The sequence below is a fragment of the Tyto alba genome, unplaced genomic scaffold, assembly GCF_018691265.1.
Source record: "Tyto alba isolate M040663 unplaced genomic scaffold, T.alba_DEE_v4.0 Super-Scaffold_26, whole genome shotgun sequence".
Lineage (NCBI taxonomy): Eukaryota > Metazoa > Chordata > Aves > Strigiformes > Tytonidae > Tyto > Tyto alba.
The window spans coordinates 13,412,146-13,429,386 of NW_024881300.1; the positions used below are offsets into that span (position 1 = coordinate 13,412,146).

Below are 17,241 nucleotides of genomic sequence, written 5' to 3' on the forward strand. Positions count from 1 at the left end.
AGCTTTCTTCTGGACTAGAGTTCTCTTGTCTTCCACAAGAATCACACAAGTTTATATTTCAGATAAAAATGGTAGCTTGGGCAGCTTTGAACAGAAGTGTTTTTCTGATTTGTGTTCCTTCCACATGCCCGTTCTATTGCAGGAATGATTCCTAATTTGAAAAGATACAGTGACTTTATTTTGCAAGATCTGTATTACAAACTTTTCTGAGATTTTGCCACTTCCCAAACCTCAGAAGTATCAGATGGCCTGTAGTACAGTTGCAGTTCCTTCCCTGTCACATGGGTGGATGTACTGAACAACACTCTCTTTGTAACTGTGCTGGAGATTGGGAGCTTTTTCAGAGTTTTCTTTACTGTACATACAGTCAGCCTGCTCCCACTGTTCCTAAGTTAAAGATGCCTTCATGGGAGCAAATGATGGAGCTTTGCTGTCTTCTTTCCTGAGGGCTCCTCATGGCTGAGCAAGGAGGAGGCTTCAGGTGGGATTGTCATGGGAGGGAGAGCCCTGGGCCTTCAGGAGGTGCTGTGCCTGGGAGCAGACATGTACAGTAAGCAGATTTATCTGGTCTGTGTCTTTCATAATGAAAAAAAACGTAAGAGCTGTAAGTTTTGATAAAGCGTGTGTGGGGTCACAGTATGCTTCCAAAATGGTGTTAATACTATTTCTTAGGCACTTCAGTATTTGATAGTATTCAGTATTATTGGAACACTCATAGTTGCCATGAAATGAAAGCATTGAAAACATAGAAAGTTTCCTCTGGACTCTGTTGTAGTTTTCCAGAATATAACTGAGTCTCTTCGGATAACATTTATAAGTCCTTGAGCCTGTATTTATGCAGTACATTTCTTCAGTATTTCAAGCATTGGACTTCTGCCACAGATACGTAGACTAAAAGAAACATAAATTGAGTAATAGTTTATAAGAAAGAGTGGCTCTTCCAGCTTGGCGTTTTCTGTGTCCATTTACCTTTTCACCATGCTTTCTTCCAAAACTAGGTACAAGTTGCACTGAGTATAGGCTATGTTGCTAAACTACATTTACATCTTTTGTTGTCAACTCCCCTATAATGAAATGCATTGAGTTGAGAAATGTGCTTTTTTTGCGTACTGTAGCTCTTGCAGCTAGTTTTGATTATTTGTAACAGCTCCAAATTGCACTTGATTTAGCTTGCTGTAGATTTTGGTGGTGGAGAATTGTTGTGTTTTAAGGAGCAACAAGTCTTAAGCTTGCATTCTGTTCTCATATGGTGCCTCATTATAAAAGGAAAAAAAAAAGTTGAGATTCCTAGTTAGTCACAGATTAGTTATGGTTTAAAAAGAACAACTAGTTCCTTTGTTGTACCTTTAAGAAGATGTCTCTCTTAATAGTTATGAAGGAGTTTCAAGAGTATGTAGAACCTGAAGAAGGCTACCAAGGATCACCACAGAGAAGAGGCCCTTCTTCTGGCCAAGAGGATGAACATGTTTCTTTGCCACTGGGAGAAAATGTGTTGACTCACAACCTTGGTATTCCCGTGCTCGTAGTTTGTACAAAAGTGAGTTTCTAGTTCTGTGCTACTATGGAAAAGTTTAATTAATTACTTTTCTTTTTAGAAGGCGTGCTTTATACAGACATGCAGAATTAATTATGGATTGGTAGTAGAGTGATTTATGTTATATGTAAGCTACCATCAGTGTCAGTTTCTGATTTTGCAGAAGAGCAATAACCTTATCGATTATATGTTAATTACCTTATCTTTTGACTTATTGGTAGCATTTTAATACCAAAGGCTCAAAGTAAATGTGACGTGTGTGTAATACTAAGGAAGACGTCTTCAGATGTGCTAGGATCAAGTGACTGGGTTTTTCTGGTTTTGTTTTTCTCCCTTTCTTCCAGTGTGATGCGGTGAGTGTACTAGAGAAGGAGCATGATTACAGAGAAGAACACTTCGACTTCATTCAGTCACACATTCGTAGATTCTGCTTACAGTGTATCCTTTCCTGGGCTGAAGAGATTTGCTGTAATGTGGAAGCAAGAAAATAAGTTTTAGTGTTAAATTGCAAATAAAGTTAATCTGAGAAATTGCACTTCAAGATTACTTGGTATTTAGTTATTTACTATGTAGCATTTGTCGTTTTGAAAATGTTGAGAAATGTATAAAACTTCTTATATATTTTTTTAAATTCTGCATGGGATTTTGAGCTTTTATTCCTTTACGAAGGGTTTGTCTTGCATTTTGCAAGGTGGTTTTTCTTGGTTTTCTCCTCAGAACTTGCAATTTCCATGTAAACCTGAGATCTCAACTGTCTATTAAGTTTTTGACTTTTTCAAAGTTAAGTGCCTGGGAGGGTAGGTAACTTTGGTGTATGTCAAAGAAAAGTATCATGAGTCTTCTCCTGTTACACCCCCTTCCTCTTCCTGAATACTAAATGGCTATAGCTTTTGTCTTGAACTACTTCTCAAAATTAAGTCTGGCAGATACATGCCCATTAGCTTCTATTTTGAAATTCTTACTATAATTTAAAAACTGTGTCTTACATAATTTTCCTTAAATAAATAATCAGATGGGGCTGCCTTGATTTATACATCAGTTAAGGAGGAGAAGAACCTTGATCTGTTGTATAAGTACATTGTACATAAAACATACGGTTTTCAGTTTACCACACCTGCCTTAGTGGTAGAAAAGGATGCAGTTTTTATGTAAGTCAATTGTACAAGCAGTATGGTTTCAGGTTGTTTTCTATTAAGTAGCACATATAACATTTATGTATAAAAGTAACTTGAATTGTTTCTGTTGTTCAAAAGTTTAGTATGTGAGTCTTGTTGAATCCTGAATTAAAAAAACAACTTAGTGCATATTACTTGGTTTACTTGACTCAGCGTATACCATTCTAGCGTTTTAGTATCTTTGGAATTTAGCTGAGAATTAGGACTGACCTATAATGAAATTGGCTTGTTTAAGTAGAGGGCAGTAGATAAAGAGTCTCTGCAGAAGTGCTTTTTGTGATTGAAAAGAAAAGCTTTACTTCTTTTTATAGACCTGCCGGTTGGGACAATGAAAAGAAAATTGCCATTTTACATGAAAACTTCACAACAGTGAAACCAGAAGATGCATATGAGGACTTCATTGTAAAACCTCCTGTAAGAAAGGTAAAAAGGGGTAAACTCTTCCCTGTTCCCCAACAAAGTGCAGTTTGCTTGTATGGCTGCTAATGACTATTAATATTGAAGAACTCCGAATCTACATGTAACTTTTTTTTTTTAATCCAAATGTGTGAAACATCAGGCTTTCATTCTCCAATTTAAAATACTGCAAGCAAACACAGAAATTACTCACCTTAGTGAGTCAAAGACAGTCCAAAAATAACCATTTTATATCAACCTTTTTGCATGCGTGGGGCATAAATGCTTTTTGAAAATGGAAAATACTGTTGTAGGACTTCAACAATTTAAATATATACAGAAGGCACTGAGGTTGCCATGTAAAGGCAGATCTTGTAAAACAAGACAGTATATCACTACTGCATTAACATATTATTAATGACAGATTTCTTCATGTAAAACAAGAGCAGTAAATAATCCATGTAAATTCTGTATATTTTTAATTTTGTGAGTGTAGGCACACAGGACTAGGATACGTGTGAAATGGATAATACGGAAAGTTATAAATGAAATTGTATTCTGGTTTGTATTGGAAAGCATCTTTTACAACTTTCTTACACACTTAATTTTTCTAGCTCAAGCCCTAGTACTTGGAAAAGGGAAGAGCTGTTTGAAATTTGAACGTAAGGGAAAGTTTTAATCCTGTTGTTGTAATTCATGGCACCTATAGGAAATAATCCTTGCCTAAGAGCAGTGTTATGACTGAAAAGAGCTAGCATAATGCTTTTGGGGGCTGAGGGGGACTGAGTGTGAGGTTTTACGGAGTCAGGTAATCTCAGATTTTTGAAGAGATGCTGATGAAATTAATACCTAAATTTAAAAAGATGAACATGGCTATTTACCAAGTACTTACCTTTCTCAGAGAATGTCTGCGGGCTGGCATCAATGCTAGTCTGCTCCATTCACTTACAGTATTTTTTTTTAATTACAACTTCTTTAATGTTAATACTGTTTTAAATGTGACAGAAGTTGTGGTTTTTTTAAACCAAAAAAGTAAAGACTGGTATTAAAGATTTGCCTCTTTTTCTTCCCTTTTGATCACCAAACCTTAAGAACGGTTACAGTAATTTAATTTCTTACTTCTAATAGCAAAGTATTTTGTTCAACAGTTAGTCCATGATAAAGAGCTGGCAGCAGAAGATGAACAAGTATTTCTTATGAAGCAGCAGGTAAGAATGGAAGAATGCAAATAAGTCCTTACTAAAAAAGATTTTGCTTTAAGATCTCCATTGTTATTGCATTCAGTTGTTTTTCATTCCTCATTTAAATCAATAGATAGCCATTTTTCAGCTTTGTAAATTCAGATGTAATTGTGAAATAAGACTTCTTTATTTTAACAAATATGAGTGGCAAATATGGCCACTTATCTTGGCAAGCTGAACTGAAAATATGCTGAGAACAGAAATAATTTACATTTCAAAGTAGAAGAGCAAGAAGAGAATTTGAAATTTCACAACATAGATGTATTGGTCTGTAAAATATAAATACTTTTAAGACATAACATCTTAGCATTGCAGCTTGCTTAGAGCGGGAAGCTTGAAAGACTTTAAGGTATTAAATTTGTTTATACTGTATCTTGTTATTTTCTTTATTGTTCTATTGTTTAAAAACCCCCAATAATACTTTCTTGTGTAGTTGATTATAAATATCACAGAGATTACAGACTTGGGTGTCTATGGTTCTGTTTTATAATTCTGAAACAGCTGCGTAAGACAAGGACTGAAGCTTCTTTACGCATTTTAATGCTGTCCTCTGTTGGTAAAGTTGGGAAGTAGGTAACTATCAAAGAGGAAGCCTGTAAATATCAGAAAATTCATGGTTAGTCAGCTTCGCTGTATTTTATTCCTTTATATTTTCAAAAATATGTTTAATATTCTTAATGTGTTCTTTTTGCAGTCATTCCTTGCCAAACAGCCAGCAACGCCTACAAGAGCATCAGTAAGTAGATCCAAGAGAAGAGTAGGAGGTGTTTTCTTTCCTTCGAGGGAAGATAGAATGATTCTAACCTGTAGAGTTCATTTTATAAATGTAGAATACATAATGTCCCCAAACTGCAGAAAGTAAATGAAAAAAAAAAAAAGTGTCAGTAATTTAAAAAGTTGCTTGTAAATTACTTCATTCTAATTCACCGTGGAAACATGGAAGTATCTGATTATTGAACTGAAGATTTCCTACAGTGATTCTTCTTTTTTTAGTGGAGGCATGTGCCCAAAATAACTGTTGGTGTTTTGTTTGCTTTTGTTCTTTTGTTTTTCCTAGTGTGCATACACTACAGTGCTAATACTAAGGTTTAAAAAGTAATTTGTATGTAATGTTACATTTGCTTTATATAACTAATCCATTTAACTTCTTCTCTGACTTGTGTGATTTGGACTTTTTTTAAGGAATCTCCTGCAAGAGGCCCTGCAGGATCCCCAAGAACTCAAGGCAGAGCTGGTCCTGCCAATGTACCCAGTGCCTCCCCAATAACATCAGTTAAGAAACCAGATCCAAATATTAAAAGTATGAATAAGCATTTTACTGTTTTTATCATGTGTGATTTCCCTTAAAAAAAAAAAAAATCCTCTTTTGTAGAAAGATTCTGGAATTTATTTGGTAATACTATAGTTCGTTTAATAACATGAATGAATTTATGACTTAACTTAGGGTTTGATTTTTCTTTTTTTGTGTCATTCATATGACTTGAAGTAGAGTTCTGAGTTCTGTTACTGCCAGGCTGTCGGATAGAGTTCAAATACATTATTTCCTTAAGTTGTCTAAATACATTTATTATGCATCGCTTGGATTATTAGAGTGGGAACTGCTTTACACTACATGCAGTTTTATACTTCATATCACCTATTCTGGAATCCACAATAAAACTTGTTCTTCCATTAAATCCTCTCAAGAATGTAGTTTCCTATAGTACATGAAGTAACTTGGAAATTACACCCTTTCCCCTCCCTCAGCTCTAACATGGTGCTCCATGTTGAATGGTTTCTTTCCTCTCAGTGCATTAAGAAAGTTGGTAGGGCCAGTATTGTTTTTAATTAGTCACTGTCGTACCATACCTCACTTGAAGTGGATAAAATACTCATGCAGTTCTGGATCATGTCTCATTGCTGTATATCCAGGTTCTGGCTTATGAAAAATAGTGTGGCATGAAAGACTGTGATAAAACATCTACATAGTTTGTTCATGGACTTACAAGTCTTTGAATTGAACATCCATACTTTGTTTCTTGGCTTCTACATTTATAAAAAACAAATGCATACAAATATTTAGATTAAGATTTTGTGAAAACATCCCCCTCCCCATTCCAGAAGAGCAGTAATATACTTTCAGTCATCTCTGACTTTGCTAAAGAATGCAAAGGACTAGTGTCTTTAAATTGAGCAAGGAGAGACTCTGTCATATTTGAGGTTTACTTCCTTGATTGGTAAAAGTGTTATGCATGTATAGAAGTTAATTGTTATATCATTTATCAGCAATAACTATTCTGTGATACATATATATATATATGTGTTTGTTTTTTATTTAGATAATGCTGCAAGTGAAGGTGTCTTGGCTAGTTTCTTTAACAGTCTCTTGAGCAAAAAGACTGGCTCTCCTGGGAGTCCTGGTGCTGGAGGAGTGCAAAGTACAGCCAAGAAATCAGGTATTGGCGTTGTTACTGCAGGCTGTTTTACTTATTTTTAGTATTTTATTTGGCTCACATTGATCTATTGTCTTTTAAACCGCTCTGTGAAGGGACAGACCTTGACAGATGACAGTACCAAAATGTGCAGTCTTTAAAAAAGAACTAAACTACTGCAACTTCACAACTCTCCAGGGCTTCTATTAAGCCTGTTATAACTTGATTTGAGTGAAGTTATACTGCTGGGATATAAGTAATGTTTGAGTCTTGATCATATGCAGAAAGTGCTGATTTCTTTTTTTACTTTAGAAACTTTTCCTTCCTTTCTTGACACTTTACTGTTGCTTGAAGGAAATGCAGTTTATTGGGCTTGGACTGTAGTTTCCAGTCAAACTATTCAAATCTCTCCAGAGTTCAAGTTCAAATTAATTACTTCTTATGACAGCTTGAAGTTACCCTCTTGTTATTTATTTAGTATTTTATTGCGATCCAACACAACTGATAACACCGATCAAATTAATTGATTCTGTGCATATGACTGCACTGTATGAGATATTTGCTGATAAGTAATTGCACTAATTAAGGTGAAATTAAAAGACACTCATCAGAATACTTGGTATCTATACAAAACTCAGTGTTGTAAAACACATGGTTGTTCCACCCAATACTAGAAATTTACTACTTTGATTAATTAACTGCTTCTTTTTTATATTGGCATCCCTATCACATGTTCAGGAGCTTTCCTTACAGAATTATATCACTACTCACTTACTGGTAGATTCTACTTCTGATCCCAAAGTTGTTAAAATAATGTAAAATTTAATGGTGATGCCAAACCCACAGTTTCTGATGCTTAGAGAAGAGTGTAAGACCCAGACATGCTGAACTGGAAATGAAAAATATTTGATGCCAGCCGCAGTGATCGTATTGCCAGTAAGAGAACAAGAGCAGTTGATGGAATGTGGGTATTTGAACTGAAACTATTCCTGGAGAGGGGAAATAAGGCCTTTTTTGTTGTTGTTGTTTAATTGGCAAGGGTTTTATATAACATTCCATGCTCTGAAAGCTCAAAAATGGCTAGAATTTGTTTTATGGCAAGTATGTATTTTTCTCGGTTTTTGTTGTTGTTTTGTTTTAGAATTCTGTAATAGATCTTTATTAAATATATTTATTATAAAAATAACATTAAGCGAATTATTTGTTTGATACATTATTTATATAATTATATATATTTATATAATTATTTGTTCTTCATTCAGAATGCCCTCTTCAGTTAAACACCGAAAGGTATCCCCTGCTTCATCAAGTGCAGCCTCGTGCTCTTACTGGCCACAATGTCAAATTAACTGTTTTTATTGAAATAGAACCAGAAATAATTTTTAGGGATTCCTTCATCCCTGCTCTTTATCTAAAGCAGAATCTGCGAGGGAATTCCTGGCTAGTGATTAAAAAACAAACTCTGAAATAAAAGATTAAATGTCATCTCTCCAGGAAGCCTTGTCCAGCACTTTATTTCTTAGTTATTTTTTCTCTCGTACAGTCAGTATTTCTTAATCCAGTACTATATGTCTTGTTCAAGTGGAAACAGAGATCAGTATAGCCCCTTTGTCTTTGCAGCAGTCTTTTGCATATTTGGAGGCTGTTGTTCTTTCGCCTGTGACTTTTGTCTGGACTACAAAAAGGCACTTCTGTCAGCCTTTCCTCCCAGGACATGTTTTTATGGCTCTGATTCTTTCTCTTCTCCTTCGGGCTGTCTACTCAGTTGACCTGTTCCTTTTGGTGCTAAGAAATGAATGCAGTATGTCAGACCAGGCTTTGCCCTGAGTAGGGGTTACTTAATCTGCGTTATGTGTTGTGCTTCTGTTTAGATGTCTCAGCATGACGTTAGGTTTTTTTTTTCATCTGTATAATATTGATCAGGATTTGTTATAACAATACAGCCAGTTTAATACAATTTCTGCCTTCTAGTAGGAGGTTTTCTAGTCTGTATCAAATCACCTTAGTATTTCAAAGGTTATATGTTTGCTTAATCATTGTTTTCCATTCTATTCTTACGCACTACTTCCATAATTGATCTAGATAACTTTTTACCTCCAATCCTGTCTTCCAAAATCCTTTGTAGTTCCTTCAAGCATGCTTGCCTACATATCTGATATCTTCAATAGTTGGACAGGGTAGATTGCCGAATAAAAATATGGATAACTAATGGGTAATTTTATGAATTACAATACATTAATTTTTCTGAAATATCAAGACTGTTTTTTTTCCTAGTTTATTTATATGAAGGTTATGTGAGATGTGATACCGACCACTTCTCCCTTCTCCACAGGACCTGTTATCCTATCATAGAAAGAAATTCGGTTGACCTGACAAAACTTGTTGGTAACAGATCTGTGTTGATTCTTGTGCTGGTAGGCTGTTTGTAAGCACCTAAAACATAATTGCAATTTCTGGAAAAAATACTAGAGTAAAAACTAACTAGTGTGTAATGGGCTTTACTCTTTCCCCTTTCAGTCTTCTAGAACATGTGCCTTTCAGGAGTTTTCAAAGATAACAAATGGCTGTCTGTACCTTTTTTTTTTTACCATGTCAGTATTAACTTCTAATTTAAATAGATTATTTCTCTCTTGAAACATCTAGAGATAGCAGTCATATCCCTTCTTAACTTTCTTGTTTGTTAGACTAAATTAGACAAGTTCTCTTCTAGTCTTCTGTTAGAGGTTGAGCTTTGTTTTCCCTACTACTTTCTTCCTCATTAGTTCCCATCATTGGCTTATCTTTTCTTGAATGAGTGATTAGAATTGTATGTAGCGCTCCAGATATATCTCATTGTAGTGCCTGGTACAGCAGTTCTCTTTCTTTGGTGGAAGTACTTCTCCTGAGTGTTCTCAAGATTGCAGTTGACTTTTCTTGGCTGCATCAAGTTGGCAGCTCACGTTCATTCCCTGACTTTTGGAACAGAACTGTCGGCTTTCACTCACAAGAGAATATGCCTATTCCTTGTCAGCTGATCTGCACACATTTTATATTCAACAAATTAAAGATTAAACTTTCCTGAGAAGGTAAGGGCTCCTAACATTTGTATCTGAAAAGCTCTTGTTGATTTTATAAGGCAGCTGGTGCTGATGATAACACAAGAGATTACTTGCTCTTTTGTGGAAGAGTTAAGGAGAATATCTTGGAAAAAGTCTTATTTACAGCAGCATCCTCTGTGAGTACATGTGCTAAAATCTTTGTAGGCATTTTGGATTTCTCATCTCAGCTTTTCAGAAGGTTGACAGTCAATATTTAGCTCTAAAGAGACCATCTGTTTCTCCCACAGCTATGAATATCCTGTGGTTGAAACTTTTGAGATTCTGTCACAGGATGAGGGAGACACTGTAGATCTCAACATACTGGTCAGCCTAGTTGATTGATTAGTTTCTGCTATGTTAACTCTTGAGAGAACTCTCTCATCTGGGCAGATGCTGCAATGTTACGTCCATTTTTCATGCCATGTAATTCTTCACCCATTTTATTTGCCTTTATGTTTCTGGACTGTCTGTCTTCCATGTGTAGACCATGATATTTCAAAGAACTTCAATTGGTGGTTTCTGTGGTATGTTATTTTTTTTGTGCATTGACTTAGAGACTTAATAATGTTATTTCATTAATGTTCACAAGAAGATTCTTGCAATTTTTAAGATTTGCCTTTACCCTTCTATTCCTGTGCAACAGATAAAGAACTAGGGCTTCCTGCTCTTACTCTGATCTAGAAAGGAGAAAACCTGTGATTGTATTAACACATGTAATTGATTAAGGCCATTACTGTCTTTGACAATATTTTTGTAGGGAAACTAAAAGCAAGTATCAATTCAATTTATAACGGAGGGGAGATTTTTATTTTCTTAAAAACAGCTCCTTGTATTTCTTCTCCTTTGAAAGGTGCTCACCTGTGATGGTGATAAAGGGGAGTATGCAAACCTACACATCATCAAACAGCTTGGCAATGTTTTTCCTGTCCAGTATGAGGTAGTTGCAGGAGAGAGCTGCTTAGTATTTTTTTGGAGGCTTAAGGATCCAGTTCATCTAGCATAAAAAAAAAAAAGCCACAGTTTTTGTTTAGACCTACTTTTGTTTGAGCAGTAATTTTGTGTGGTTTTTATTGGTTTAGAGTTTAGGGTTGTTTAACTCCAAGGTACTATTAGTCTACATGTAAAGTGTTTTGTATTGTAAGTTATATTACAGTTAATGTACTAATTTTAAAATTTTGTTTAAATACTCATGCTTTGAATAGATGTTAAGAAAACTGTGGCTTATGACTAGCGCTTAAATCTAAAAGCTTTATAGTGATTAAAGGTAACCTTTTAACTTGGTTATGCTTTGTACTTTGGAAAAAAAAAAAACCACTTAAATCTCTAAGTCAAATCTTGCCTTCTTAATGTTTTCAGCATGTACCCTGGAAAAAATCCACCTAATATTTCACACACATTTGAGCTGGAAAACAGATGCTTGTTAAATTCTTTGGCTATGTAAGGAAGGTGTACATGGCTATATAATCGACTTTTTGACTAAAAATACAGCTTTTTAATCTTAAATGCTTGTATGCTCTAATCATAAGAATATCTTGTTCTGATTTTAGTGATTAATTTGTGGGTTTACAGTTTTTATAATGTGAGAATTAAGCTGATGGTTCAGTTAAAGAATTGTTAAGAAGTTTTGAGTCTCATATAAAAATGTAAGATATGCCTTTCCATGAAATACTTCAGTGTGTCTGTTTCCAATTGAAGAAGTCCTTTGAAATGACTGCTCGGAGATATTACATGAATATGCAATTCATGTCCCCTTTTTTAAGGGAAACATTGTCTGCAGACCTAAAAGAGTTCTTAGTTGTTTAATATTAAAATACAGCAAGTTTAAGTGTGACCAAACGTGATTGTTGTAGCAGGTGTCCTACGTACCTTGGAAAACCTGTGGTTAAAATCTGAGTTTGAATAAAGTCCTTGCTATCAATACTAATAATAGAATTGGGTACAGTTGATTTTTATAGAAAATTCTAAATGTGGTTGTTTTTAAAATGTTAGTTCCTGGAAAATATATCACAGATATTTTTGTGCTTTATGCTGCTGTATAATTCAGCGTTTCGTCTCTTAAAGTGAATTGAGCCTTAGTATTTATCAGTCTTTACACAGACATTACCTTGCATTATGTCAGAACCTGTGTTCTTGGGTAGGTGGTGAAATAATAAGAAATAATATATTGTCATACAAAAGTGATTTTATGAATACTTTTACTCATCAGTGAAAACATCTAATATAAATTAGATTGCTTTAACCTTTATCCTTTTTCTTTTTAGGACAAAAAACAGTTTTGACGAATGTTCAAGAGGAATTGGATAGGATGACTCGCAAGCCAGACCCTATGGTAACAACAAACTCTCCTCCAACAGAGAATGAAGCTTGATAGCGCATAAAAAATGCATATGTAAATGACCAAATAACTATGTATATTGATCTGATAAGACCAGGAATTTTCTGCTATGGCAGATGCTATCAGTTTTCTTGGGGCAGGGGAAATGAGCTTACTACATCATTGCCTTGTCCCAGTAAGAAGTGCACATTCAGGAAGTTTGCATATAAAATCCCTCTGTATAAGATAACCATTTAGAGTTTATATAGGGCAATTCTTTTGGTTTTGGAGGTAAGCAGGTGCAGCTGCATTTCCTGTTGTGAAGAACACAGAGAAGCAAAATGGAGAATTCTTACTGAAATACTGCTACTGACTGCACACAAGGCAAGAAAGAGAAATTAAATCCTCTTTCAGAATTACTGGAATTGGCTACTTGTATGTTTGCAAATGCATTATATTCTTGGACAGGTGGTGGTGGTGGTGGTGTAACAGAGCATTAATTAGGTGAAAGGAGCCTAGGAAGGGAATGGAGCCCTGGAAAAGGAAACAGAATTGGGACAGTGAGAAACAAGAATGTTGGATTGACTGGAGAGGAGCAATGTTGTCAAATCCTGTGTTTCACATGGGGTAACTAATCACTGTTTTAAAAAGACTACTTTACATTGGAGAATTCCAGGCCAAACACTAAGCATCATGGGAATTTATTCTTGTTATAAATCTTCTTTTAGTTTTTAAAAAACGTCTAAGAGTGTGGATGCCCTTTCTGGTGTAGCTGACAAAGGGAGAAACTATAACTTGTTTAGATCCAAGTGCCTGGCACAGCGTGTGATGTGTCTTTAGAAGGTGCTTGAATTTACTGTGCACTGTAGTACAAACAGTCACTGTTTGGTTTTATTTTAAAATCAGTAGTTTGGCAATTTGTATTTAATTTTAAATCCTGTTTTCTGATAGCTTCTGCCTTTTTTTTATGCCAAGAGGCTAGCCTATGAGGAATGGTGGGTGACGTATCATTTTCCCATAATGAAATGTGCTACAGAAGACTCAGTATTTTTTTTCTTACTTTTTGTAACTAAATATTAGCTACGAAGCTAAAATTGATTCCTGCCTTACACCTATGGAGGTTTTTAAAAAAGCTTTCAAGGCCCTAGTTCCAACCACATCTGCTGCAGGTGCAGCCAACTCCAATCCTGAAGGTAACCTAAATAGTATGAATGTGTCCATGATGAACATACTCAATAACTTGTTTTTATATTTTCTTTAATGTAGCATTTCATTTGGAAAGATGGGTCGTGGTTGTGCCCGTTGGTTTAACGGAGCTCTGTCCATGGTCACATAAAACCATCATTCTGTAAAAACAAACAAAACTGCTATGGTTACTGAAGTGGCACTTTGATTTTATATACGGTATGCTTGTTTTACATGTACACACTACCATAAATTAAAAATACCAAGCATATTCTGTGCTCTTAATGTTGAAGGGAAAAACCACAATTTGAATTATGCAGAGTTTACTTTTTATTGATATGAACTTGTTGTACTAAATCTGATGTCTGGATATAACTTCCCTAATATATATTGTTAGTTAAATATACAGAATTAGATTGACCACTAACACAGTACTGGATGTTAACTTCAAATCCTATGTTAAATGAAGAGGGTGTTCTTTTAAGTCTGTCTAAACATTATCTAGAAAGCTAAGAGTATTTACTTGCCTCTTTGACAAACATTAACATGAGTATGTTATTTGTGCCAGTTCTTTTGTTGAAAATATTATATTTTTCCTTTTTTTTTACTTTTTTTTTTTTTTTTTTTAATAAATGGTATGACCTGAAGTTATACAGTTGACTAGATAACAGTTAGACTAAGACTGTGGATGGCTGATGGGTAATGTGGATGTACTTCCTGGTGAAATGGGTGCCAGTTGCAAGTTACCACACCAGAAGAAGTAATTACACACTGTCCTCCTGACACTGAGAATTGAGATTGGAAACTAAAATATCAAAAACTCGGCAGGAAAATTGGAAAGGCATGTGATCATAATGGGATATAGTTTGAAAACCTCAGTCTGAAACTGCATTTTTTTTTTGTCATCTAACCTGATAAGCACTTTCTCTAGCAATATGGCTAAAACTCAAAATTGAAGTATTTTCCAGTTCTATTAAAATGTTAAATATAATAAAATTGATCGAAACTGATAATGTGTGATAACTTGCCAGCTTTGCAGAAAGATGCTTCTGACAAAACAGAAACAGATTTCTGGTTTCTAATTGCAAGTGAATGCTCCTAGTTTATTGAAAGAAAGTTGTAAGTAATGTAGCATACTGTGGTTGCCAAAGTCTGTCAACTTTGGTGAGCTGCACAGTTGTTATTCTGGTGTCTTCAAGCATTGGAACCAAAGGCCAAATTGCAAACAGCCTTTACATTTTCAAGTGAAACTTCATTTTATTTGCAGATACACTTGTATGGTAGACTGTTTAAACTATTATATGACTATATTTATATGCATTATAGTGACTGCATCTACTGTTCACGTTTAAACTAAGAAAACAAAAAATGAAAGCATTCAACTTGAAGCAAATAGAAAAGTTTAAAGATTGGCCCTCCATAAAAATGCTGTGGTTATGCTGCTTGATTTTAAGTTTGCACTTTTTTTATTGGCATTTAAAAAAAACTGTTTAAACTGAACAGAATTTCGTATTTTATTTAATTTAACTACGTTGAAAGTGACTGCTCTGTACATCATGAACTTAACAATATACTTGCTGTAAATGAAAATTCACTGTCCTGTATACTAAGTTTATTGGTTTTGTTTTGCTGTTTTTTTTTTTTTTTTTTTTTTTCCAACTTACAATTAGGACTGCAAATGTATGAAACAAACCTTAGTCCAGTTGTATGGCTTTAATCAGGTGCAGTATGCAGTCATGTGGAATCTTGCTTTCTAGTGCTGGCAAAATGAGGACGTCTTTAACTACTGGCTTCAATAAACACGAATCCAGACTGCTTTATGCTGTGCTTTCCTGTTGTTCTTAAGATTCCCCTCCTAGAGCTGTTTCTGTGGGAGCAGAATATTAGTGAGTTCTCTGAACAGAAGTTAGTTGGCTTGTACAGTTGTGTACCTTAATGACAGCTTCCTTATTGGGAGTTCTTGTACCAACCTTTGCTAATGCAATTACTCTCTGGAGTTTAGAGCACGTGCCTTGTGTAAGTAAAGAAAAATTGGTATAGCTATGTTTGCAGAGAGAGGTGTGCTTGTAATAGCTTACACATAAACAGTTATGTTAGCAGAACTGGTTTTGATGCAAAGTAATATATTTCATGAGAATGGGGAAACAGTTGTATATTTTCTCAGGTTCAGATGTATACCTTTTATTATATTTTGTGAAATATTGTATCCAAGCAGATCACTGGTCCTAAATTTGCAGGATTAAAATACAAGTTATGAGGAGTTTAAAGAGTAAATTGCTTTTGTTGTGCAAATACCTCTTCTCTGCCAATAGCAAAGCTAAGTTTTCTCCCTTCGGCGAGTGTAACAAATTCTCCCTAGTAAGCATAGAAAGAGTACACTGGTTTAATTTGGATTCTACTTGTTTACTTCATTGTTACTTTTAACTGAATGCTTATATATTCCCCTGCATAGATTGAAGTTCTAGTTATTAATGTTTCTTGAGTCACCCTGCCTCTGAAATATGAATGAACTAAGCTTTTGGTTTCTACAATACATAGTTTCTCCAGGAGTAAATCCTTATGAGGCCATGAAACAATTACAATTTTAGAATTGACATAAAGTTTTATGGTTTGATGAGTTCATTAATGTAAAGAATTAATTTTAGTCCTTTAAGATGGGATTTAGAAACATTTTTTGAGTATATGAAGAGAATTATTTATTATGTTAATTTGGGAGTAAACTGAATGAAGATTTTATCTTTAGACATGCTGAAGTTGAAAGTGACTTTATTCAGAAAGGCCATAACAGTGGATCGAAATGGAACTTTTAACTCTTACATTTACTTTGCTGTTGTTCAACTGCAATTTCATTTTTTTTTTTTAAAGCAAAATGTCTCAAAAAAAAAAAATGTTTTGGAGTGGAAAATATCTTACTGGAGGCTCTAAGCTACTCCTACAAGGTGAATCTTTCACTGCCTGTACCGTTGCAGATGGTGGTGTCAACCCTGACAGCTTTTCAGCTATGGCAGCATTTTGTTAGGGAACAAATTTCTCAAATCAGAACCTTTGCTTGAATAAAATCATCGGTTTCTGAGTCTCTGTAGTTCAAATACATACAAGGGAAAGGCTATAGGTTATTACGTTGTTACTGGTGACCTAAACCAGACTATGGTTGTCTGGGTCTATATATAGAGCTGCATGAAATATCTAAATTGAATATAGTACCAAAAGGAGAACTTGTATGTTATTTGATCTTTATAATTAAAAAATAAATAATATATTTATTGGATGGATGCAGTTTAATTCCAAAAGCACATTTTGCTGGAATTCAGTTTCCCCTTTCTACTACAGCCTTCATAATAATTAGTTACTTTTCTGATCCACTCAGATTGTGTGTAGAAGATAGTGTAAGCACAAATAATTAAGAAAGCCAACAGTCTGAACTAATGCTTTGGGATGCCACATGGCTCTGGTTTCACAAATATCTGAAGATTCTGCAGTCAAATATAACCATAGTTTATAAATAGCCATTCCATGTAATTGGAGACACAGAGTGCAGGTGAGAGCAGAATACGATCTAGTTTGCTTTTTCTCTGGAAAAGTGAAATGAATCAAGCTCTGACTTGTACCTGTACATCAGTGCCTCTTGAAATTCAATTCAAATGCTTAAAAGCTCAAGGAAGTTAATTTTTTCAAATGAAGCACTTTAAAAGTGGTAGTATAAATGTGTTACAATGCTTCAAAATCAGACATGTCGCCATGGGCACCTAATTCTGCTTTAAACTGGCTTAAAAATAAAAAATAGTATTAGCATCTTAGACTTTTCTTTTGCCAAATACAGCAGTGCACCAAGGAGCATGATTCTGACATTGTTTAGGAATGACTGATGGAAAAGATTTGACTTGTCAGTGTAAGCTGATATGTAGCAC

General features: G+C 34.8%; 1 protein-coding gene across 1 annotated transcript in view; it reads left to right on the forward strand.

The window, feature by feature from the left end:
- Positions 1–15,153, forward strand: part of DYNC1LI2 (dynein cytoplasmic 1 light intermediate chain 2) — a 28,327-nt gene extending 13,174 nt beyond the window's left edge. Inside the window, exons 5-13 of the mRNA XM_032987174.2 lie at positions 1,371–1,537; positions 1,879–1,972; positions 2,547–2,682; positions 3,021–3,132; positions 4,254–4,313; positions 5,041–5,082; positions 5,529–5,646; positions 6,665–6,781; positions 12,096–15,153. Of these exons, the coding sequence (XP_032843065.2) occupies positions 1,371–1,537; positions 1,879–1,972; positions 2,547–2,682; positions 3,021–3,132; positions 4,254–4,313; positions 5,041–5,082; positions 5,529–5,646; positions 6,665–6,781; positions 12,096–12,202 (953 nt within the window). The 3' untranslated portion in view covers positions 12,203–15,153. The remainder of the gene's footprint in view (positions 1–1,370; positions 1,538–1,878; positions 1,973–2,546; positions 2,683–3,020; positions 3,133–4,253; positions 4,314–5,040; positions 5,083–5,528; positions 5,647–6,664; positions 6,782–12,095) is intronic.
- Positions 15,154–17,241: the final 2,088 nt, after the last annotated feature.